Source organism: Sphaerodactylus townsendi, linkage group LG09, assembly GCF_021028975.2.
Source record: "Sphaerodactylus townsendi isolate TG3544 linkage group LG09, MPM_Stown_v2.3, whole genome shotgun sequence".
Classification (NCBI taxonomy): Eukaryota; Metazoa; Chordata; class Lepidosauria; order Squamata; family Sphaerodactylidae; genus Sphaerodactylus; species Sphaerodactylus townsendi.
In genome coordinates this window covers 28568945-28587446 of record NC_059433.1, presented here as the reverse complement: position 1 = coordinate 28587446, position 18502 = coordinate 28568945, and the positions used below count along the sequence as shown (strand labels likewise).

Sequence of the window (18502 nt, the reverse complement as noted above, 5' to 3'; positions counted from 1 at the left end):
GTTATAAAATGAAAAAAAATAAACATACCCTATTAACAAAATATCACTTCAACTAGTTACTTGAGCCATAGAATTATTCATTCACCAGAAAAAAAAACCCTTAACTACGCTTATTTGAACTGACCTTAACTCTGTGTGATGTTTATGGATTTGTCTCTACTTCATTTGCACTGAGCATTAACGATTTTCCTCAGGCTGCTTTAGGTCTTCTAATGCATATGAACAGAAGTAGGTCTGAGAAAGCTGCCATACTGGGAATGGTTCCAAGAGCCTCATTTCCATTACAAGGAGCAACACTGGAGGCAGAATTCTTTTGGGAACATAATTCCAGAGGAACAGCTGTGGCAACCTATTGTCTCATGAATGGTCCTCTACTGTTTGAGAAGAATAGAATGGGCTCATAGATTAGAACTCTCCTGAATAACAGCCTTAGAAAGATCTTGGAATTACTTTCTTCTCTCCCCACCCCCCCACAACTGGTTAGGCTTTATACGTTTGCAGCACTTACCTGGTTAAACTTATACAGTGTTAGACCAGTGCTTGTTCAGAGGTAAGATAACAGCTAAAGTCTTGGCCATGTGTCACACCTGCCAAGCTGTGTGTTAGAATGTATAAAGCTTCCCTCACCTCCAGGCAAAGAAACCTGAAGAGGACTGAAGTCATCAAGTACACGGAATGAAGTACCAAATACCTTGTCCTGCTATTTCTTGGGAAACTGTTTAAAATCTCAGGTTGTTTCTTTGAGGTGGGGGAGAAACGGTTGCATTTTAAAGGAATAGCTCTCATGCGTCCATTGAGATGACTAGCTTTGAGAAACAGACTTCTCAGATAGCAATCCTGTACAACCAGTAACAAGGATACTACCATCAGTACTTTACATTGAGTGATATATACAACTTCAGTTGGTGCTGTTCAACACCAATTGCTTATCAAACCCGATTTTCAAGCTAGTAGTAATTACCTGTGCTACATAAATACCACATCGGGTAACAGTGTTAAATGCGCACCGGTGACATTTCTGCTATAAATGTCCAACAAGGCAAGATGGGCACTGGCTTCAACATCCAGTATCATTATACTTCCACATGGGGGAGAAGTACTAGATGCTATTCTGTACTGTTCAAGGAACATCACCTTGGAAAAAATGGTCATGGTTTTAACGAGATCTTACTTATGAATATGTACCGGTCTCATTCTGATGAAATGCACTTTTAGTTTATGTTTTACGATCATATTTTGTGCATATTAAAAAGACACATAAATAACATGGAGCTGAACACAATCAAGATTAAAAGTCTTCCAACCGTGCCACAACTGTCATTGCATAGATGTGTCCAAGACATGAATTTCTGCCACTAATTCTCCAAATTCAGAATCTGAGCTACCACCTGAATGCTCCAAGGCAACCTGCATGTGAATTTGCTGTTGTAGTACTTTCACTAGAGATACTAATTCACCAGAGGCTAGAACCCATTTGCTCAGTACACATTGTATGGAAGCATGGGATAAGTTTAAGTGCAGATGAGATAATTAAGTTTATTTGGCAGTTACATAAAATGTATAATACATGAAAACATCTATTTACAAGATAAAATACATAGTATTTCCAGTTTATACAAGGGGCCAGATACAGTCCAACAGTTTAGACAGGATACAGTTACTTGCATTTGTACAAATTACTTGCCACAGTTTATACTTTGGCTCTTAAATTATCAGTTTTCACAGGATTTCATTCCCGTCCTACCCAACTGATCTCTGGCAGTTTATTCTCCCTGAAGCACTGACTGAACACAACCAGCCTCAATTTTAAGGACTGCTGGTTTCATACGAATGTAGATCTGTAGAAGAGATCGATGAACGTTCCTGTTCAGAATCACCATCCAAATCCTCTTCTGTAGGAGGAACTTCATCTTCATCTACAGTTTCCTCCAGGTCTAGATTTTTCAGAGTCTCAAAGCTTTCTGGTGCCTGTTCAGTTAGTCGCTGGAGAGACATAAGTAAGCATTATTCACAAAATATCACCAGAATCTAATGTTTACAGATTATTATTACATGCACACCAATAATTAACAGCTTAAGTCTTTGCTAAAGCCAGCCAGTGGCAATCAAGTCAAATGCACTGTTTTGTCCCTAGATAAGTAGCTAACATATTGAGAAACAAGTAGTCGGAGAGTGAAATACCTGAGATATTAATAAGCCACCCTTGCTCTGTTCAACAACTATCTCAGAAACGGTGAAGGCAAAAACAAGGAAGAAAACTGGATGTAATTTGGAAGCTGATATTTGTATTCGGAGCTAGGTAGGACAGAACAGGATTTGCATGTGGAGTTTTACAAGCAAATGAATGCCAGATATTTTACTTAGTACAGGTTGTAGGCTACATGCTTCAGAACTGAAAACAGTGTCCTTGTATCAACTTTACTGTAAGACATTAATAAACAATCACTTTATATCTTGCAAGGGGGGGCACAGCTGCGGAACAGATGTCAGTTGATAACTATTATCTGAAATACAAAAATTGACATCTTCCAATTTATGTGTTTCCATATATCATTCCACCTGCCTTCCAAAGCAAGTAGGCAAGGGCCTTGAGATAGTCAAGATCAGGGGTCCCCAAACTACGGCCCGGGGGCCAAATGTGGCCCCCTGAAGGCATTTATCTGGCCCGCCAGGCATGGCGGCGATGGCTCCATTCATGTGCAGTGGGGGCTCGAGGGAGAGGAGGAACCGGCCCCAACGGCTGTTGATTGCAATTACATGATGGCATCCCCAAATCTCCATGAATTTTCTGACCCAGAGTTGGAAACCTTTGCCCATGTGGGCAAACGCCCTTGCTCCGCCCTTCCTCTCTCAGTTACTCCATGTGTTGCCTCTCTAGGCTTTCTGTTCTGCCTCACTCCCATTGGCATCAGCCAGGCTGGCGAATCGTTCACTGGCTGCTAGGGAGGAAAGAACCCAGGAAGATACCTGATCCTGGGTTAGATGGAATGCTTCATTGGGAAAGTTCTGCTTTTTTTTTTTTTTTACAGGGGAAGGTATTTCACAGCCTCCCCAACAGTATTTGGAGCCCACCCTGTACCTGACATACTTTGGTCACTGTTCTAAAAATAGACCATGACAGAAAGGCTGAAAGGTGAAATCAAACATTTTACAATCATTTGTGCATAGGAATTTGTTCATAGTTTTTTTTAGTCCGGCCCTCCAACAGTCTGAGGGACAGTGAACTGGCCCCCTGTTTAAAAAGTTTGGGGAGCCCTGGTCAAGATGAAGAACGCTTTCTTAGCTTCTTTACGAATAGCTGGAAAAACTGAGATCAAAAGAGGTACAGTTGGACTATCTACTTAACATTTCAGGTTCCATAAGACAAAGTCTTGTTTGAGCATCATAGTGCTCACTTCATCCACAGTTACTAAGTAGCTCCCCACATGGGGGCCATTTTGCAAGAGATACCTTGCGTAGAATTTGATAGCAACCAGTAGTAGTCTATTATTACAGTGATTTACCTCAATCAAGTTTGCCATATATTGCACATGGCCCGCCAGCTCAGCAAGCTCTTCATTTTCTTCCTTGAGACGAACAATTTCACTATCTTTGAGTTCAATTTCTTTGTGCAGCTAGAAAAAGCAGGAAGACTTTAAACAATGACATTCATCAATAGCACCTATTCACACACCAATCAGTGTCACAGTTACCTTTTCATTTTCTTGCAACACTTCATATAGAGCTTTCCTCCTCTCTTCAGCCAACTCCTTCCAATACACAGATGAAGGATTGCCTGCAAAGAGTTAAGACCATGAACATTCAAGAGTAGATGCAGGTAATTTTGATAGCTAAATGGAAATACCATGTACAAAAATGGTTCTCTTCTAATTGCTGGGGACAGCCACTGACACAACTAGAACAATGTAGGAGCCCACTGGGTGAGACCTAACACTTATGATGCCATTAAGTTACCACACATTCAATACAGAATTGCCTGTATGCATTCATTATGAGTATTTAATTGAGTATCTTCACTGATAAATAAGTACCATGTGCATCTGATATATGAAGATGTTCATAGCTGCCATTTTTCAGCATCTTTTTCCAGTGTGCACCCAAGAAGTCTCTTGTCTTGTCAAAATTATCCAAAACATAAGCATGTTTTTCTTGAACTGGCAGAGTTTAAGTAACTTTGGAGTCACACTGCCCCATTCAACATGTGTTTGAATTATGTCACACCCATCCCATTCACCTGCATTTCAGTCACAGTAGTAAAGCCTGAATGGACATAAAACCCAATGCGAGGTATTAAAAAAAAAGTAAAGAAAGCATGTTGAAAAGACATTCACGGCTCCATCCAAAGGAAGGGGGCTGAAAGGGCTTGAGGGAGCAGCGCAGCTTTGCACCGGTGCATTCACCCTCGCCAGGGCACTTACCGTGGCAGAGGGGGCAGACACACCAGCAACTGCACATCCCTGCTGCCACAAAACTTGGACATTTGGGATGTGCTGGTGTCCTACTTGGATGTCAGTGTGTGGGAGGGTGCAGGCCAGGGCTTTTCCCAGGGCAGAGCTGCCATTAGTTGGCTCCCTTCCAGGGTTTAGGGCCAGTTGTGTGACCTACTGGCCCTTGGGCGTATGCTGCCCTTTTGGTGGTGTATGTCCTTTAAATCCTATGGAGCTGTCCAGCAGCAGGGAAGTTTTGGGGTTTCCCAAGCTTCCTGCACTGCAGGAAAACCCTTTTGGAGGCAGCAGGGATTGCCTGTCAGAATTGGCAAGAAACAATGTAATGGCAGAAACTGAGGGGGACGCATGGAGGCTGGGGGACAAACGGTATCTTTTACCATGTACTCCTCAACATCTCCACCTTTATACCCCTGCATCTACTTCTGTTTCCTACGTGGAAATATTGCCATATCCTAAAGAACCACGCTGAAAATACTGGTTATTTACACAGATCTTGGTTCAGTAGCCACATGCTCCTCACACAAGATTTTGCTAGCTGATTTTGTTAAGCTACATGCCTTTTGCTGGAAGAGAGCGTGATGGATATGGTGGTTCACCCAAAAAAGCAAGTGGTTTCTAGAACAAATCAAACCTGAACTCTCCCTCAAAGCTATAATGGGCCTGTTGTACTTTGGGCACATTATGAGAAGACAAAACTCACTGGAAAAGAATAATACTAGGAAAAGTTGCAGACAGCAGGAAAAAGGAAGACCCAACATGAGATAAACTCAATAAAGTAAGCAACAGCCCTCAGTTTGCAAGACATGAACAAGGCTGTTAATGATGACATTGATTCAGTGTCGCTATGAGTTGTAAGCAACTTGACGGCACTTACACACACACACGCACCTTTTACCATGAGGTCAGAAGCTTGGATGACATTTTTAGTGGTTCTGTGTTCCAATGCTGTTGCAGAAGCAGGTTTTGAAATGTTTGGGATAGACTGCTCACTCCGGAATTTCCCCTTGGTTGATGATTGGACCTGCTATAAATGGTAAAGTGAAAACTCTCAGAAGCAGATATATTCTCCAACAAACCTTTCCTCACACACTCCAATCTCCTTATTTCCTTGTAACAGTATTAACTGAATATGCATCTTCAGATGTGGTTTCAAGTTAACAGTCAAGTCCACACTGACTTGAGCCTATAAACTGAATATACTAGCAATTCAATTTTATACGCAAAATTTTATACTCAAATTTATCAATTAGGTTTATGCAGCAAATCATTAGCTTCCAAGCAATGTTTTTCAATAACAGTACATACCTCATTTGCCCTACCGACAAGACATCCTGTAATTGATGGCTGTATCATCTTAAGGGTCTGTCTCTGGAATGTGCCATTTGAATTACATGTAGAAGCCTGTTTGGCAGAGAATACATTCTCAATACATCTAGATTTAGATCATGTTTCTAATTCTGCCTGAAATACATTTAGATCTTAAAACATTAATGCGAGATGCAAAACACTATAGCTCAGTGTAGTAAATGGATTTTGTAAGATTCTAAATCACAGGAATTGTATTAATCAGATAATGCACTCAGCCAACCCAAGAATAATACTTAGTCAGTCAAAATGGAACTCATGCCCTGTTGAAAAACTCTTCTCTAGAAGTGTTCAATCACAGAACATTCCTGCATTGTATGTGGAAATCAGCATTTCCTTGAAAACTTCTCCCAAGTTGTCATCATTTGTATTAGCCAATCATTTCTACTGTATTGAAAAAACCAATAAGTCTTGGAATGTAGCGCAAGGGGCTAAACTTACAAATTGATACCATGGCAAAGCTAGAAAATTTCTAGTATCTGGTATTCTTTCATTAGGAATATGAATCAAATATTCTACACTAGACATTGAATTAATGTTGTATAGTGTAGCTGTTAAATAATTCTGAATTTTGCACATTAGAATCACCCATTAGAAAAGTACAACAAAGTATTACACTTATGCTTTGTCAAGAAAACTAATAAAATTTCTTTAATACAAACGCCCACATGAGTAGACTAACAGCCAGCCCAGTATTTGAGAGACCAGCCAAAATTAGATGTCCCTGTAAAGCCATAGATATGCTCTCTACTGATTCTATACCTGACCAGTAACTGCAATGCATGGATAGTGATTGCCCAAACCAGATGAAAAATACAAATAAGGTCATCTTTGAATTGTAACTGGATCCTCGCCAGAATTAATTGTTTAAACATCTCCTTTATCACCAACACGGGGATTTTTGCAATATACCAAAGGTACACACTGAATTTCAAGTAGCTGTTTTGCTCCATGCTTGTACCCTTACTTAAAATGCAGTAAGGTAATTTAAGATATTTCACAGGGCACCAGATTCCTTTGATTTGTGGTAGATGTCTATTTGCCCTGCTTGGGGCATAACATACTGATCCAGCAAGAGCATTGTTTTGGGGAAACGTATCGCCCATTATCTTCCTTGTCATATGTAAACACTTATTTCCTGCATTAAACATTTTTTTAAAAAAAATCATTACACTGCCACCATGAGACAGCAAACAATGGTAGATAATCAAACAGGGATAACAGGAACATAATGTCATACTAGCGTGAGAAAGTTAGCGATTCACACTACTTCACATGGCAAGAGCTCACCTTTCCCACGGTAAAGTTTCTGCTGCCAATTAACTTACTGTTGAGCTATAGGACAAGTGCCAGCTACTGTGGGAAAAAGCAAAGTACTTCACTTCAGACTACACTCGCTGCTGCTGAATTAGGCAACACCGTTCAAGGTATTCACTGGCTGCCACTTACTTGAGTTAATCTATTACTCTTAATATTTTATGTTCAACCAAGAATCAAGTACAAATTTAGTAGTATAGAAATCTAGATTGGAGGCCCTGCAGACAGCAGCAAGTTCAAGAATTATCAGATGGCAAAGACATTTCAAATCCTCTTATTTCAACATTGGGAGGGGGGCCTCTTCAACCTCTTTTGCCAATCTGAAGGCAGCAATATCCACTGACACGGGTCTATAAATTTAACAGCCACATTGAATGTCGTCTCTTGCTGCATAATAAAGTTAGCATGACAGGCCAGGCCTTGCAATGTACCCTTGGGAGGGAGCTAATGTCTCATGTTCACGAAGTGTTCCCTCCCCACAGTCAATACTGGATCTGATTTATGCTATCAATCCAACAAGGTGAGTGGTACCACCAATCCAACTGGGTTTTTTTTCCATTGCTTGGACAACTCAATCTCTGGCCACCCAATAACAAGGGTTACGGTTGAGGTTGCAACCTGCTAATCTTTCAACTTTCTCCAGTAGGAATGAGAGCTAACTGTTTGGCATTCTAAGAGCACCAGACAAGTGTGGGATGGTTTTTTCTTGCTGAATACTAGACTGAGCAAGAGTTTTAACACAATGGTAGCCACATTGTCTTGTGCCAAAGATTTGCATACATTTGGTAGCCACATTGTCTTGTGCCAAAGATTTGTATAAAGGTATGAGGAAAGGGCCTTGCAGATCAGTGGATGAAAACTGCAGAGCAGCGGCATAATCAGATACATTTCTATAATAACTCTCAGGCAGACCTAAATGTCAGACACTGAAGATCCATTGCTAGACACAGCAGATGATGGAGCTATAGGGACCAGTAGTCAGATTTAGAACAAAACAACTTCAAGAACACATTAACTGATGGTTATACAAAAAACAGAGAATCCCACCAGGAGGCATTACAAAAGGAACTAGTCTTCCCTTATCTGAGACATCGTCAAACATAGGATATAGGGAACAAGTCAAGAAATAGCCTATATTCTATGGTAATAAGGCTAGAGAAGATTGATAATCATCTATTTGTATACTTTAGTAAACAAGGACCAGGGCACCAAGAAAGGAAAAGCCCTTTCTTGTGTCAATGCCTGTGCTGCCCAACTCTCTTTTAGAATATTGATATGGGACCCTTTGGCATTTTGCTAACTTTAGTACTGATTAAGTACAGCATAACCAAAAACAGTATGAGTACATCATACTCATGTTAGATGAAGAGACACTCTTACAGCATTCTCCATCTTATCTTACCATAGATAATTCCCTAAGTGGCAACCAATCGCCGCCTTCCGACCACAAAGCCCCCTTCCCATCAATCAGGGAGAGGAACTCAGTCCTGCGCACTCATTGGTGGGACATCTGTCCCTTGCCCGCCTTCTCCTGAAGAAGCAGCAACCCCGCTCTCTCCACCTGTGACAACCCTCCTGCCTCCCCCCACAGGCCACCTCAGATTGCCTAGTGGTGGCAGTGCAGACCACCCACCCACCAGTGTCTGCGGGAGAATGTCACAGGTCTTGGCAACCCCAGCCCCCCGTTTCCTGACTAATTGGGGTGGGGAGGAATGGGGAAAGGTCATTGCAGGGGAAGAGGCTTCCTTGCCCCCCCTTCCCAGAGCTCATTTCATTTCCACATGAAATGGGCTTTGCCACTAGTCACTATGTAATTCTCCCAATCCATCTGACAGAGTACCATCAAGTACTGAAGTATCTTAAGCTCATGTTTCATCATTTTAACCTTTAATGGCATATAAATTATTAGTATGTTTCCATTTAAAAGAGAAAACTTTTAAAACATTTAAATACGGGTGTTTAAAATGCTTTCCAAGAATTTAGCCACTGCCAAGCTCATGTTTCAACAGTCAAGCAATTTGCTTGTTAGTTTTTAAAAAAGTTTCTTTCTGTAGCTCAGAGCACTCACATGCCCTGAAGGTAAAGAATATGCAATAGGACTTCTATTATGTTACTTCCCATTATAAAGCAACTACATGAATGTGAAGATAGCAAAGCAATAGTGTCCAATGCAAACTTTGTTTAGAGAGATTTGTGTTGGACTTCAGGGTACTGAATGACATCAACACACACAGAGTATGTAAATACAAAATTCCTAACTTCTAGGAATACAGATAAATTGCCCAGTCAGATTTAGCGATATGAAATGCCTTAATAGCTTGTACATTCTTCCTCCTTTGATTTGTACAGTATCACAGGATACAGATAACACAGGAGACCTTATGTTATTAGTATAAGTGATCTGTAGGACATTAATTTGTATCCAATTACTGTTATAATAGATAGTTCATACATACACTTTCATACAAATCCTTGCTGTAGGACGAATAGGATTATAAATTTTAATAAAAACAGTCCAACCAAATCATTAGTTGATTAGATGGAAAAAAGCAAAGCTTGACTTCGGAGGCTATAAATTAAGGCAACATTGCTTCCCATTATGATGCGTTATTTCCTTAATGGCAGTTATTGCTGAAGTTCATCTTTTGCTCAAAAAGACTCCAATATAATATTTAAGGTTAAATTAATATTATCCAGTGTGGCAGATCTAAATGCCTGCAAATTGACAAAAACAACTTGAGAGCTACATTAAGCATGATGCTAGCAGCAAAGAAAAGTTTAGCCTTTACTATATAAGCAATCATCTTTGGCAATACAGGAACAGGATAGTATAGACAACAGAGAGATCAGAGTATGGCAATTTCACCCTTTATGTTCTTTTCAGTTTCCCATAGGATACACTAGGATCAAAATAACGAACATTGCAACTACATAACCTGAACATTTACAGAAAATTGTAAATAGAAAAGGTGTAAGGTTCTGTAAGCAGCAGCTAGCCAAAGAATGCTAGCCTAGTACTTCTGAGTCGAATTCATATGAAAAATAACTTTGACAAGCGTACATACAAAGAAAAAGAAGGTAAGTTACTTGGTTGTTACCTTTGCAGCTAAAGATTTGTCTACTTCAGCCTTCTGCTTCACTCTGGAATTCATTCGTCCACTTTAGGCAGTCTTGTTTGCACAAAGTATGCTAGAATACATAGTAATAATTATTCTGTTTAACTAAAACCACAACCGTTCAGCAAGGGTTCACATAGTAGAATTTCACACACACCCCCCCCCCCATTCTGTTTCTCACCCTGGGCTGGCAGCCCCAGAACTTTTAAAATACTCTAGCAAGAGTCTTTGAAAGCCATACATCTTGTTCAAGGACCTCAAAAAAATTATTTGACAATTTTGATATAAACAGCAAAGCTTTTCCCTTATCCTATCTTCTGCATACATCTAAATCTTATGAAGAAGTTTTGCAGGATTCTGAAATCTTAAGTACCTTGTAGCTATTGAACCTGCACATTTTTGTTTTTAAAATTTAACATTAACATACAAACCACGTAACCCACTGGCTGCCAGTGGGTTACGTGGTTTGTATGTTAATGCTTATTTAGACGTTACCTACATCTTTGTTACCTTTAAAATTTAACAACCTATCGCTGAAATGAAAATATTTTAGAAAGTTTAGTGATGCTATTCTTCTTAGATCAAATTAACAAATGATTGCTTGATGACAAAAATTGGACGACTTACTAACACCACTGCATACGTCTGTTTCTAGTTAGTCACATCTGTGCCATAAGCCAAAGAGAGTTAGGACTACTTTCTACATTACATCGGAGATCTACATTTCTATCCCAGATAGACAGATCTTTTTCAGAAGATCAACATGGTATTTTCATATGAAAACATGCCAAGTCAACCCTTCATGTTCACAGAACGATTACTATTGCAAACATCCTCCTAATGTCTGAGAAGAGACATAGCCTGCACACAGGGGATATTCTTTGTCGTAAGAGGAACAGCAGTCCTTGAATTGAAATAAATTCCAAATGACTGAGGCTGTTTCTAGAGCCACTATTGTTTCAAAAGTGATAGGGCTAAGCCCTTCACACAATTATTACTGATGCTTCTCCGACCTACGCTTTCTCTCCCACTCTTCATACAAAATGACATTATAAACAGCAAATACATGTGATTTTACTACTGTAGGAGGACAATTAATCTACCATCTTTAGCATCTGATTGAATGACTGAAGCATAAATTAATGAATTGTAACTGGATATGCACCAATGACTCTCTGGAATAAAGATGATCTGGCAGCCTAGATCCAGCCCTGCTTGGCAACTCTAGTTCCACATTTCAATCCCAACAGAGTGTGCATAATAACTTTGTGAACCCATAACAGATCATCTCTATATCATACTAGCTGCCACCAGCTCTATTATGACTCCTTATCTCCCATATGGCACAGAGTTCACATGCCAACTGCATTCTTGGAATTAGAAACTGAAGTATCTCCTTGTTAACATAGTAGACGAACATCCCTGTTCTAAAGAAAGCAGGTTTTATTACATTCCAGACCAAGTATCTCTCAGTACCTACACCTTTCTGGAGACCTAAACAGGAAGGTTAAAAAAAAACACCACAGAACAATATTGTTTAAGGCAACTGAGTGGAGTTCTTACAGTTGCCCCTCCAGATAGTCCAGGCTAGCCTGATCTTGGCAGATCTCAGAAGCTAGGACAGGAGACCATGGTTTGTTACCCAGAATGGAGTTACCATAAGTCAGTTGAAACTTTGTGGCAAAGTAATAACAACTAAGCAGCCCTCGGGTCCCTCCCTCAAGTTGCAGATGTAATAGGAGACTCCATCTACACGCCACAAACTTGTAATACAACCAGAACATGTAGACCTTACATTGTATACTCCTCCCCATCTTACAAACTCACTTCAAATGGAACTAGCTATAAAGTTTCCATTAACAGTGGAAGTTCCCACACAGACTAAATTGTCAATTTTCATTTGTATTTCTGTATTTTCTTGTTATGCATCCTAGATATAGATCTTCCATGCTTTAAATGAAACTGAGATTTCCTTGGACATAATTCCACACTGTGGGGTGTGCTATCTGGTTTATAATATCTTATCTGGCACTGTCCCTATGTTGTGCCACCTTTATTATTACAGGTTCTGCAATACACGCCCTGGTCGACCCCAAAGTGCAGTTTTTAAGGTCAGAAATAGAGGAAGCAACAGAGCTTCAGCCTGAACGAGGCAATTTCACTGAGCACCCACCCACGTGGCCACCGGGATGCAGTTTTGCTACTACTAACTACTCATCAGCGCCCTCAAACTCTTCCATCGGAAGTCACAGCACTAGCCATGCAACCATATGCAGACCTACTCCAGTTTAAGCCCTCGAAGGAGTTTAGCCTATCGGAGTTCTCCACACCGTTGCTCAACTGAACGGGTTCCTCCAAGAGGACCCTGTGCACCACCCAGGCAGCACAATCCGACGAGTCAGCAAGCGGAGAGGCTACGTGCCACCGCGGGAAGGAAGCGCTATGAGGCGTGGGAAAATGCAGGGAGGAAGAGCCCCTCCCGCCCAAAACACGAATCAATGAAATTGATGCAATGAATGCACTTGCATGCACTTAATGCCGGTCTCTTCGCAACACGCCCGGCTCCCGCCTCCCCCTTTCCCCGCACGAACTCACCGAGCCGGTAAAAGCCAACCGCCAATTTCTGTCCACGCGCACAACCCCCGCTATTCCCGCGCGCTCGCTTGAACAAGGAAGCCTTTCGCGCGCAGCCATAAATACCTCTCGCGTCAGAGGGCAGGACTTGCAGAGACGCGCGCTCTCCGCCACTGCCCATTCGCCAATCCAAAAGCCGCCAGCCAATCACAGCACAGTATGGAGAACGCCCGGGCCGAATGCTTCCTTTCGCCTTCTCTTTCCTCCGCGCTTCCTCGCTGAACAGCGACGTCTTCCTGTAACCATTCTTGATAGGCGCGTTGATTGGTTGCTGGCGGGAGAGTGGGCGGGGGGGGGGGGGGGGGGGGAGTGCTTTCCAGGTGTGATGGTGGGAAAGTTACAGGGCTTCCAGGGGGAGGTAGAAAACCCCCATGGACCTCAAGTCAATAAAACTACGTTCTTATGCATGGCAAATATGGCAACTTGAAAGTGGCTGCAGCTGCTGATCACGTACACACCTGAACTGTATTCAGGCGGGGAACTTACCACGGTTAAGTGAAATTAAAATGAGGAATGGGTTTGATTTATACCTCACCTTTCTCTCCTGTAAGGAGTCTCAAAACGGCTTACAAACTCCTTTTCCTTCCTCTCTCCACAACAGACACCTTGTGATGGGGGGGGAGGCTAAGATTTCGGAACTGTGACTAACCCAAGGTCACCCAGCAAGAATGTAGGAGTGCGAAAACACATCTGGTTCACCAGATAAGCCTCTGCCACTCAGGTGGAGGAATGGGGAATCAAACCCTGTTCTCCAGTTTAGAATCCACCAGTTCTTAACCACGACACCACACTGGCTTTGCAGTGGAAGACTGCTGTGGTCCTTGTGGCTAGCCGGTTCTGCCCCCACCCATCCTGATTCTATCTGCATTTTCAAGCCCTTATGCCAAAGCCCTTATTCTGTGAACTGTTCAGCATGGCATTTTAGTGTATCTAAAGTCCACTAGCAGAACTTTCCTATTGCAATCATTGTGCCCACCATTTTGTGTCCACTTCAGCATGCTCTCTTCTGTATGGAGACTCAAGGTGGCTTACAAACTCTTTTCCCTTCCTCTCCCTACAACAGACACCTTGTGAAGTAGACAGGGCTGATAGAGTCCTGAGAGAACTGTGACTAGCCCAAGGTCACCCAATGGGCTTCACCGGAAGAAGTGGGGAAACAAATCCAGTTCTTCAAACCTTTACTCTCTTAGACTCCACTGCTCTTAACCACTACACCATGCAGGCTCTCTTTGGACATGAGAAGCTGTACGTGAAGTTGGCTCACTCTTCCCTTCTTGTGAACAGAATCATTTTGTGAGGATAAATGAAGGAAATAAATAAATCGTTAGTCTAGTTATCTGTAGCATCTTAGAGGGCATACTGTGTAATGTATTGATGTGGTGTTCATGTGGATCCCAGCAGGGTTGCCTTTTGAATCTGACAGATGTAGATTTTGTGGATTTGAAGATGTTTCAAGTACCACCTTCGTGGGTGCCCAGAGTGCCAGTTACCACTGGGATGACCTTAGCTGGTTTGTGCCATAGATGGTATTTAGTGACCTTCTCATGTACTTTTTCAGTGACCCTGCTGTCACGAGGTACTGCTATGATGGTCACTTTCTTGTCCTCGATCATAGTGATGTCTGGTGTATTATGTGCCAACGTTCCACAAAATCTTGACCTTCTCATTTTCTGTGACTTTCTCTGGACAATGTTCCCACCAGTTTTTAGCTGTTCTTATGTTGTAATTCTTGCATAAATTCCAGTGGATCATCTTGGCCACTGAGTTGTGTCTCTGTTTGTACTCAGTCTGGGCAATCTTTTTGCAGCAGCTGAGGACATACAGTTTTGTTGGTTTCCTTGCACAATCTGCACTTTGCGTCATCTGAGGATTGTTCGATTCTGACCTTGATTGTATTTGTTCTAACGGCTTGCTCTTCAGCAGCTAAAATCAAGGATTCACTTTCCTTTTTCAGAGTTCCAGAGTTCCAGTTACATATAAATACGTTGTCTAAAATAATATCAATAATTATACAAAATGATTAACCTACAGTGCTAAGTATACCCAAGGATGTGGCGACACACCCCTCCCCCAGTTTTATAAAAGAGAAAGGGGGCGGGGAGAAGGAAGGGAGACCAGGAAGGGGAATATATCACTCCCATTGCTGCCCTCAACTATAGATTTGGCAGAAGAGCCCTGCAGAACTGCGATAATAAAGCTAGATGTAGGACTGAACTCTTTACACAGACTGGCATTTCAGATTTACAGCTCAGAACAAAGAAGCCACCTCAAGTTTATTGTTATGAACAGGTCTATTCATGTGCGTACCAGATCACTGAGCTGAAATTTGTAGAATAGGCTTTCAGAACTAACTGAAGTAACAAGATAACTTTAATGTCCTGTCATGTAATAAACCAGAATTTCTGTTTATTTTTTGTCCTTTAAGCTGCCCCTGGCTGGCCAGGTGTTCATAATAATGGAACCACTCCTTAACTTGAGGGGAAGGGCTTACCGTTGCGCACCATTATACTTCAGCTGTTCTTCTTAATTTCTTCAGGTTGGAGGAAATTGTAAAGAATCCTTCATCTTAATCTGAAATTACTTCCTTTCTGTCATTTAGAAACTTGTTTATGAAAACCACCATATAATTAACACCAGAAATCCAACAGAAAAGCTTCAGGTTACACCACACTGAACACAAAAGGCTCGATGTGTCTAAAAACATGTTGTGACATTTGTATTCATTTAAACATTTTGCCAATCTCAACATTCCTCTTTCTTGAATTCTATACATCGGAATGGATTTCAGATTCTTGGTATGTTTCAAAACAAATCAGTACTGACGTTATGACCGTTTGCACTTCAATAGACACCTGAAAAAACAGTGAGGTTTCTCACTGAGTTCAGCCAATTTGTTTGACTGTTTGCTGTGGAAAAGTTCATTATTTTAAAAGGTTTTGGAAATCATAGTACAGAAAATGCCCTTCCTGTTTTTACAGAACACAAGAACTGAATCATTCGTTTCAGGTAACGGGTAGTAGTGATTGCTATTACATTTGGTAGAATGGGCAGTGTCTAGGGATATGGTGGATATAAAAGCCACATTCTTACATTTCTAGTAAGAAGTTCTTTTCATGCACACTCCTTTGTCCATTAGAAATGCTGTCCACTGGAAAGTGTCCTTTGGATCTGGGTTCCAATGCCACAGCTGCCATGGACGTAGTAAGCAACTATCTCTTTTGTCTGATGCACTTAATAATCTTGTTTGTGACAAAGGTGGTTTGCAATGATGTACAAATCCATCAGCTTCAGGTTGTGGCAAATGACCCATTTTCCTCACATGACTTTTTTTTTTTACAATTTCATAAAAAGCTGCCTCTTCAAAGACCTACTTGAGACAGCTCACAAAGTAAAAAAATAACAGAATAAATTCATAAAAATAACAAGAAAGAAATTATGAATAATGAAAGTCATAAAAACAAACCAGGGCATTCCCAGTGTCATTCTGAGCAGAATTACACCCTTCGTGTTGTAGTGGTTAACAGCAGGTGGACTCTGATTTGGAGAACCGGGTTTGATTCCCGATTCCTCCACATGAGTGGTGAATTCTTATCTTGTGAACCAGATTTGTTTCCCTACTCCTACATTCCTGCTGGGTGACTTCTGTCAGAACTTTCTAATATCCAACTATTATGTGGTGCCAAAACACTGTCAGGGAGTCTAAATTTATTTTAGTACAAAAATAATAGAATTATCTGGCCATGTAACTTCACAGGAGGATTAAATTCCACTTTGAGTTAGACAGAGAAGAGTTGAAACAGAGAAAAATAAACCCCAAATGTTGACAAAAGCCAGATCAGAAGTAATATCTGTTTGGTGATCACCAAGACAGTCTAAAATCTACAGTGCAATTCTAAACAGAATTATACCTGCCTAACTCCAATTACGTCAGTCTGCTTTGCGTGGCATATCTGGTAAAAAACAGACTGATTCTGAAGTGCATGGAATACTTTCCTCATCTTACGTGGTACAAAATGTTTTGCAATTATTGTGTCATTCTCCCTCATGAAGTAGGTTGTTATTATTTCTGCTTCAGGAAAGGGGAACTAGTGCACCCGGCAGGGGGTCTCTTGGAATTATGACTGCTCTCTAGGCAACAGAAATAGCTTGGAGAAAATAGCTACTTTGAAGGATGAATTCTAGGGCATTGTTTCCTGGTTAAGTCCCTCCTCTCCCCAAACCCCGTTTCCAAAATCTCCTGGTATTTTTCAACCCAGAGCTGGCAAGCCTTGCTCAGACCAGCCAATTTTTTAAAAATTCTCAGTACCAGAGTTTATACCTTTAAAGTAAAATATGACCTTTGACAATATGTACTAATTCACAGTTGGCTGGAAAGTATTGCTTGTTTTGTTAATGGCTGGGATAAAAGTATGCAAAGATGTAAAAAAATGGGAGATTGCAAATTTCAGATCCTGGATTAAGAATTAAAATTGACACAGAAAAAACTGAGGGAAAGACGTTTAGCAAGGTTATTTGAATGAAATCGCAGAGGACAGTATAATGATGAAACATAAATACAGGGATTAGTGCTGAGCTGAGATGGCTCTGAAGGTTACTGTAGATCACAAACAACATGAATCAGCAAACTGTCTCTTACAAAAAAAAGAGCAGGGATTACAGAGAAAGTTGTTGATTTCAGGTTTGTTACCCTAAATTATAACCTTTGTTGCTTGGCAAGCAAATTCTAAGGTATCATGCACGGCAATCCAGCCCATATTTAGTTTGAAATCACTCTGACCAGACAACTTGATTCTTGAAGCAGGGCTATGTTGACATATCAGAGGAGGAGGTGGTCTCTGAAGCTCCAGCAATGCTCAGCAGTGAGGGTGAAGGGGTTGTATCAAACCCACAAGGATCCAGCATCTTGCCCTTGTTGTATATCTTGCACTTCTCCATAAGTTCTGCACCCTTCCATGAGATCCTATGAAGTTGCTCAAGGCTGAGCAGATTGACAGACAGAAGTAATGCATAGGACTGCACTGTGCAGACAGAAGTAATGCACAGGACTGCACTGTGCAGACAGAAGTAATGCACAGGACTGCGCTAATGACTGCAGAAGAATGGGGTGGGGGAGCTGAAGTAGAATTTTCATTCTGTGTTAGCTGCACTGCAAATGTTGCATGATGGGGGAGGAACATTTACCATTGAGCAGTCCCTGTCTCCAGGACATAGTACTAGCACTCCTTTTTCACTGAAAAAAACTAAACTAAAACAAAAATAACAGCAGAGGAAAAAAAACCCAGCTTGTGAATTCAGCCAGGGCTATGTTCACGTAGAAAGTGAAATGACAATAAAACAAATCTGAAATTATCAGACCTAGAATCTAGCACATGACTGCAGAATTGTGAGTACTTAGCTTTGTAAACGTTGACTTTGTGGTTTGTCAGAGCAAAGCACTTCTTGAACTGGAAAGGATGGGTTTTGTTATTTCCTACATCCAGCAAAAAGGGAGGGAGAAATGTACATAGACAAGGCTGAATCCGCTGTTCTATGCCCGTCTCTTCTTTCTTGTCCAGTGTACATTCTCTTTCCTTTAAGGACATTGACAGTCTGGTTGGCTACACAATGATGTAGCACATGTTC

The 18502-nt window shown here is 41.1% G+C and overlaps 1 protein-coding gene across 1 annotated transcript; it reads right to left on the bottom strand.

The window, feature by feature from the left end:
• Window positions 1-1506: 1506 nt before the first annotated feature.
• On the bottom strand, window positions 1507-12968 carry GMNN (geminin DNA replication inhibitor). Its single transcript, XM_048507180.1, has 7 exons — window positions 12842-12968; window positions 10229-10319; window positions 5754-5849; window positions 5337-5472; window positions 3693-3775; window positions 3504-3614; window positions 1507-1983 (listed from the first exon to the last, which is right to left on the bottom strand). Exons 2-7 carry the CDS (start codon window positions 10280-10282, stop codon window positions 1807-1809), a joined length of 657 nt encoding a protein of 218 aa, XP_048363137.1. The 5' UTR covers window positions 10283-10319; window positions 12842-12968; the 3' UTR covers window positions 1507-1806.
• Window positions 12969-18502: the final 5534 nt, after the last annotated feature.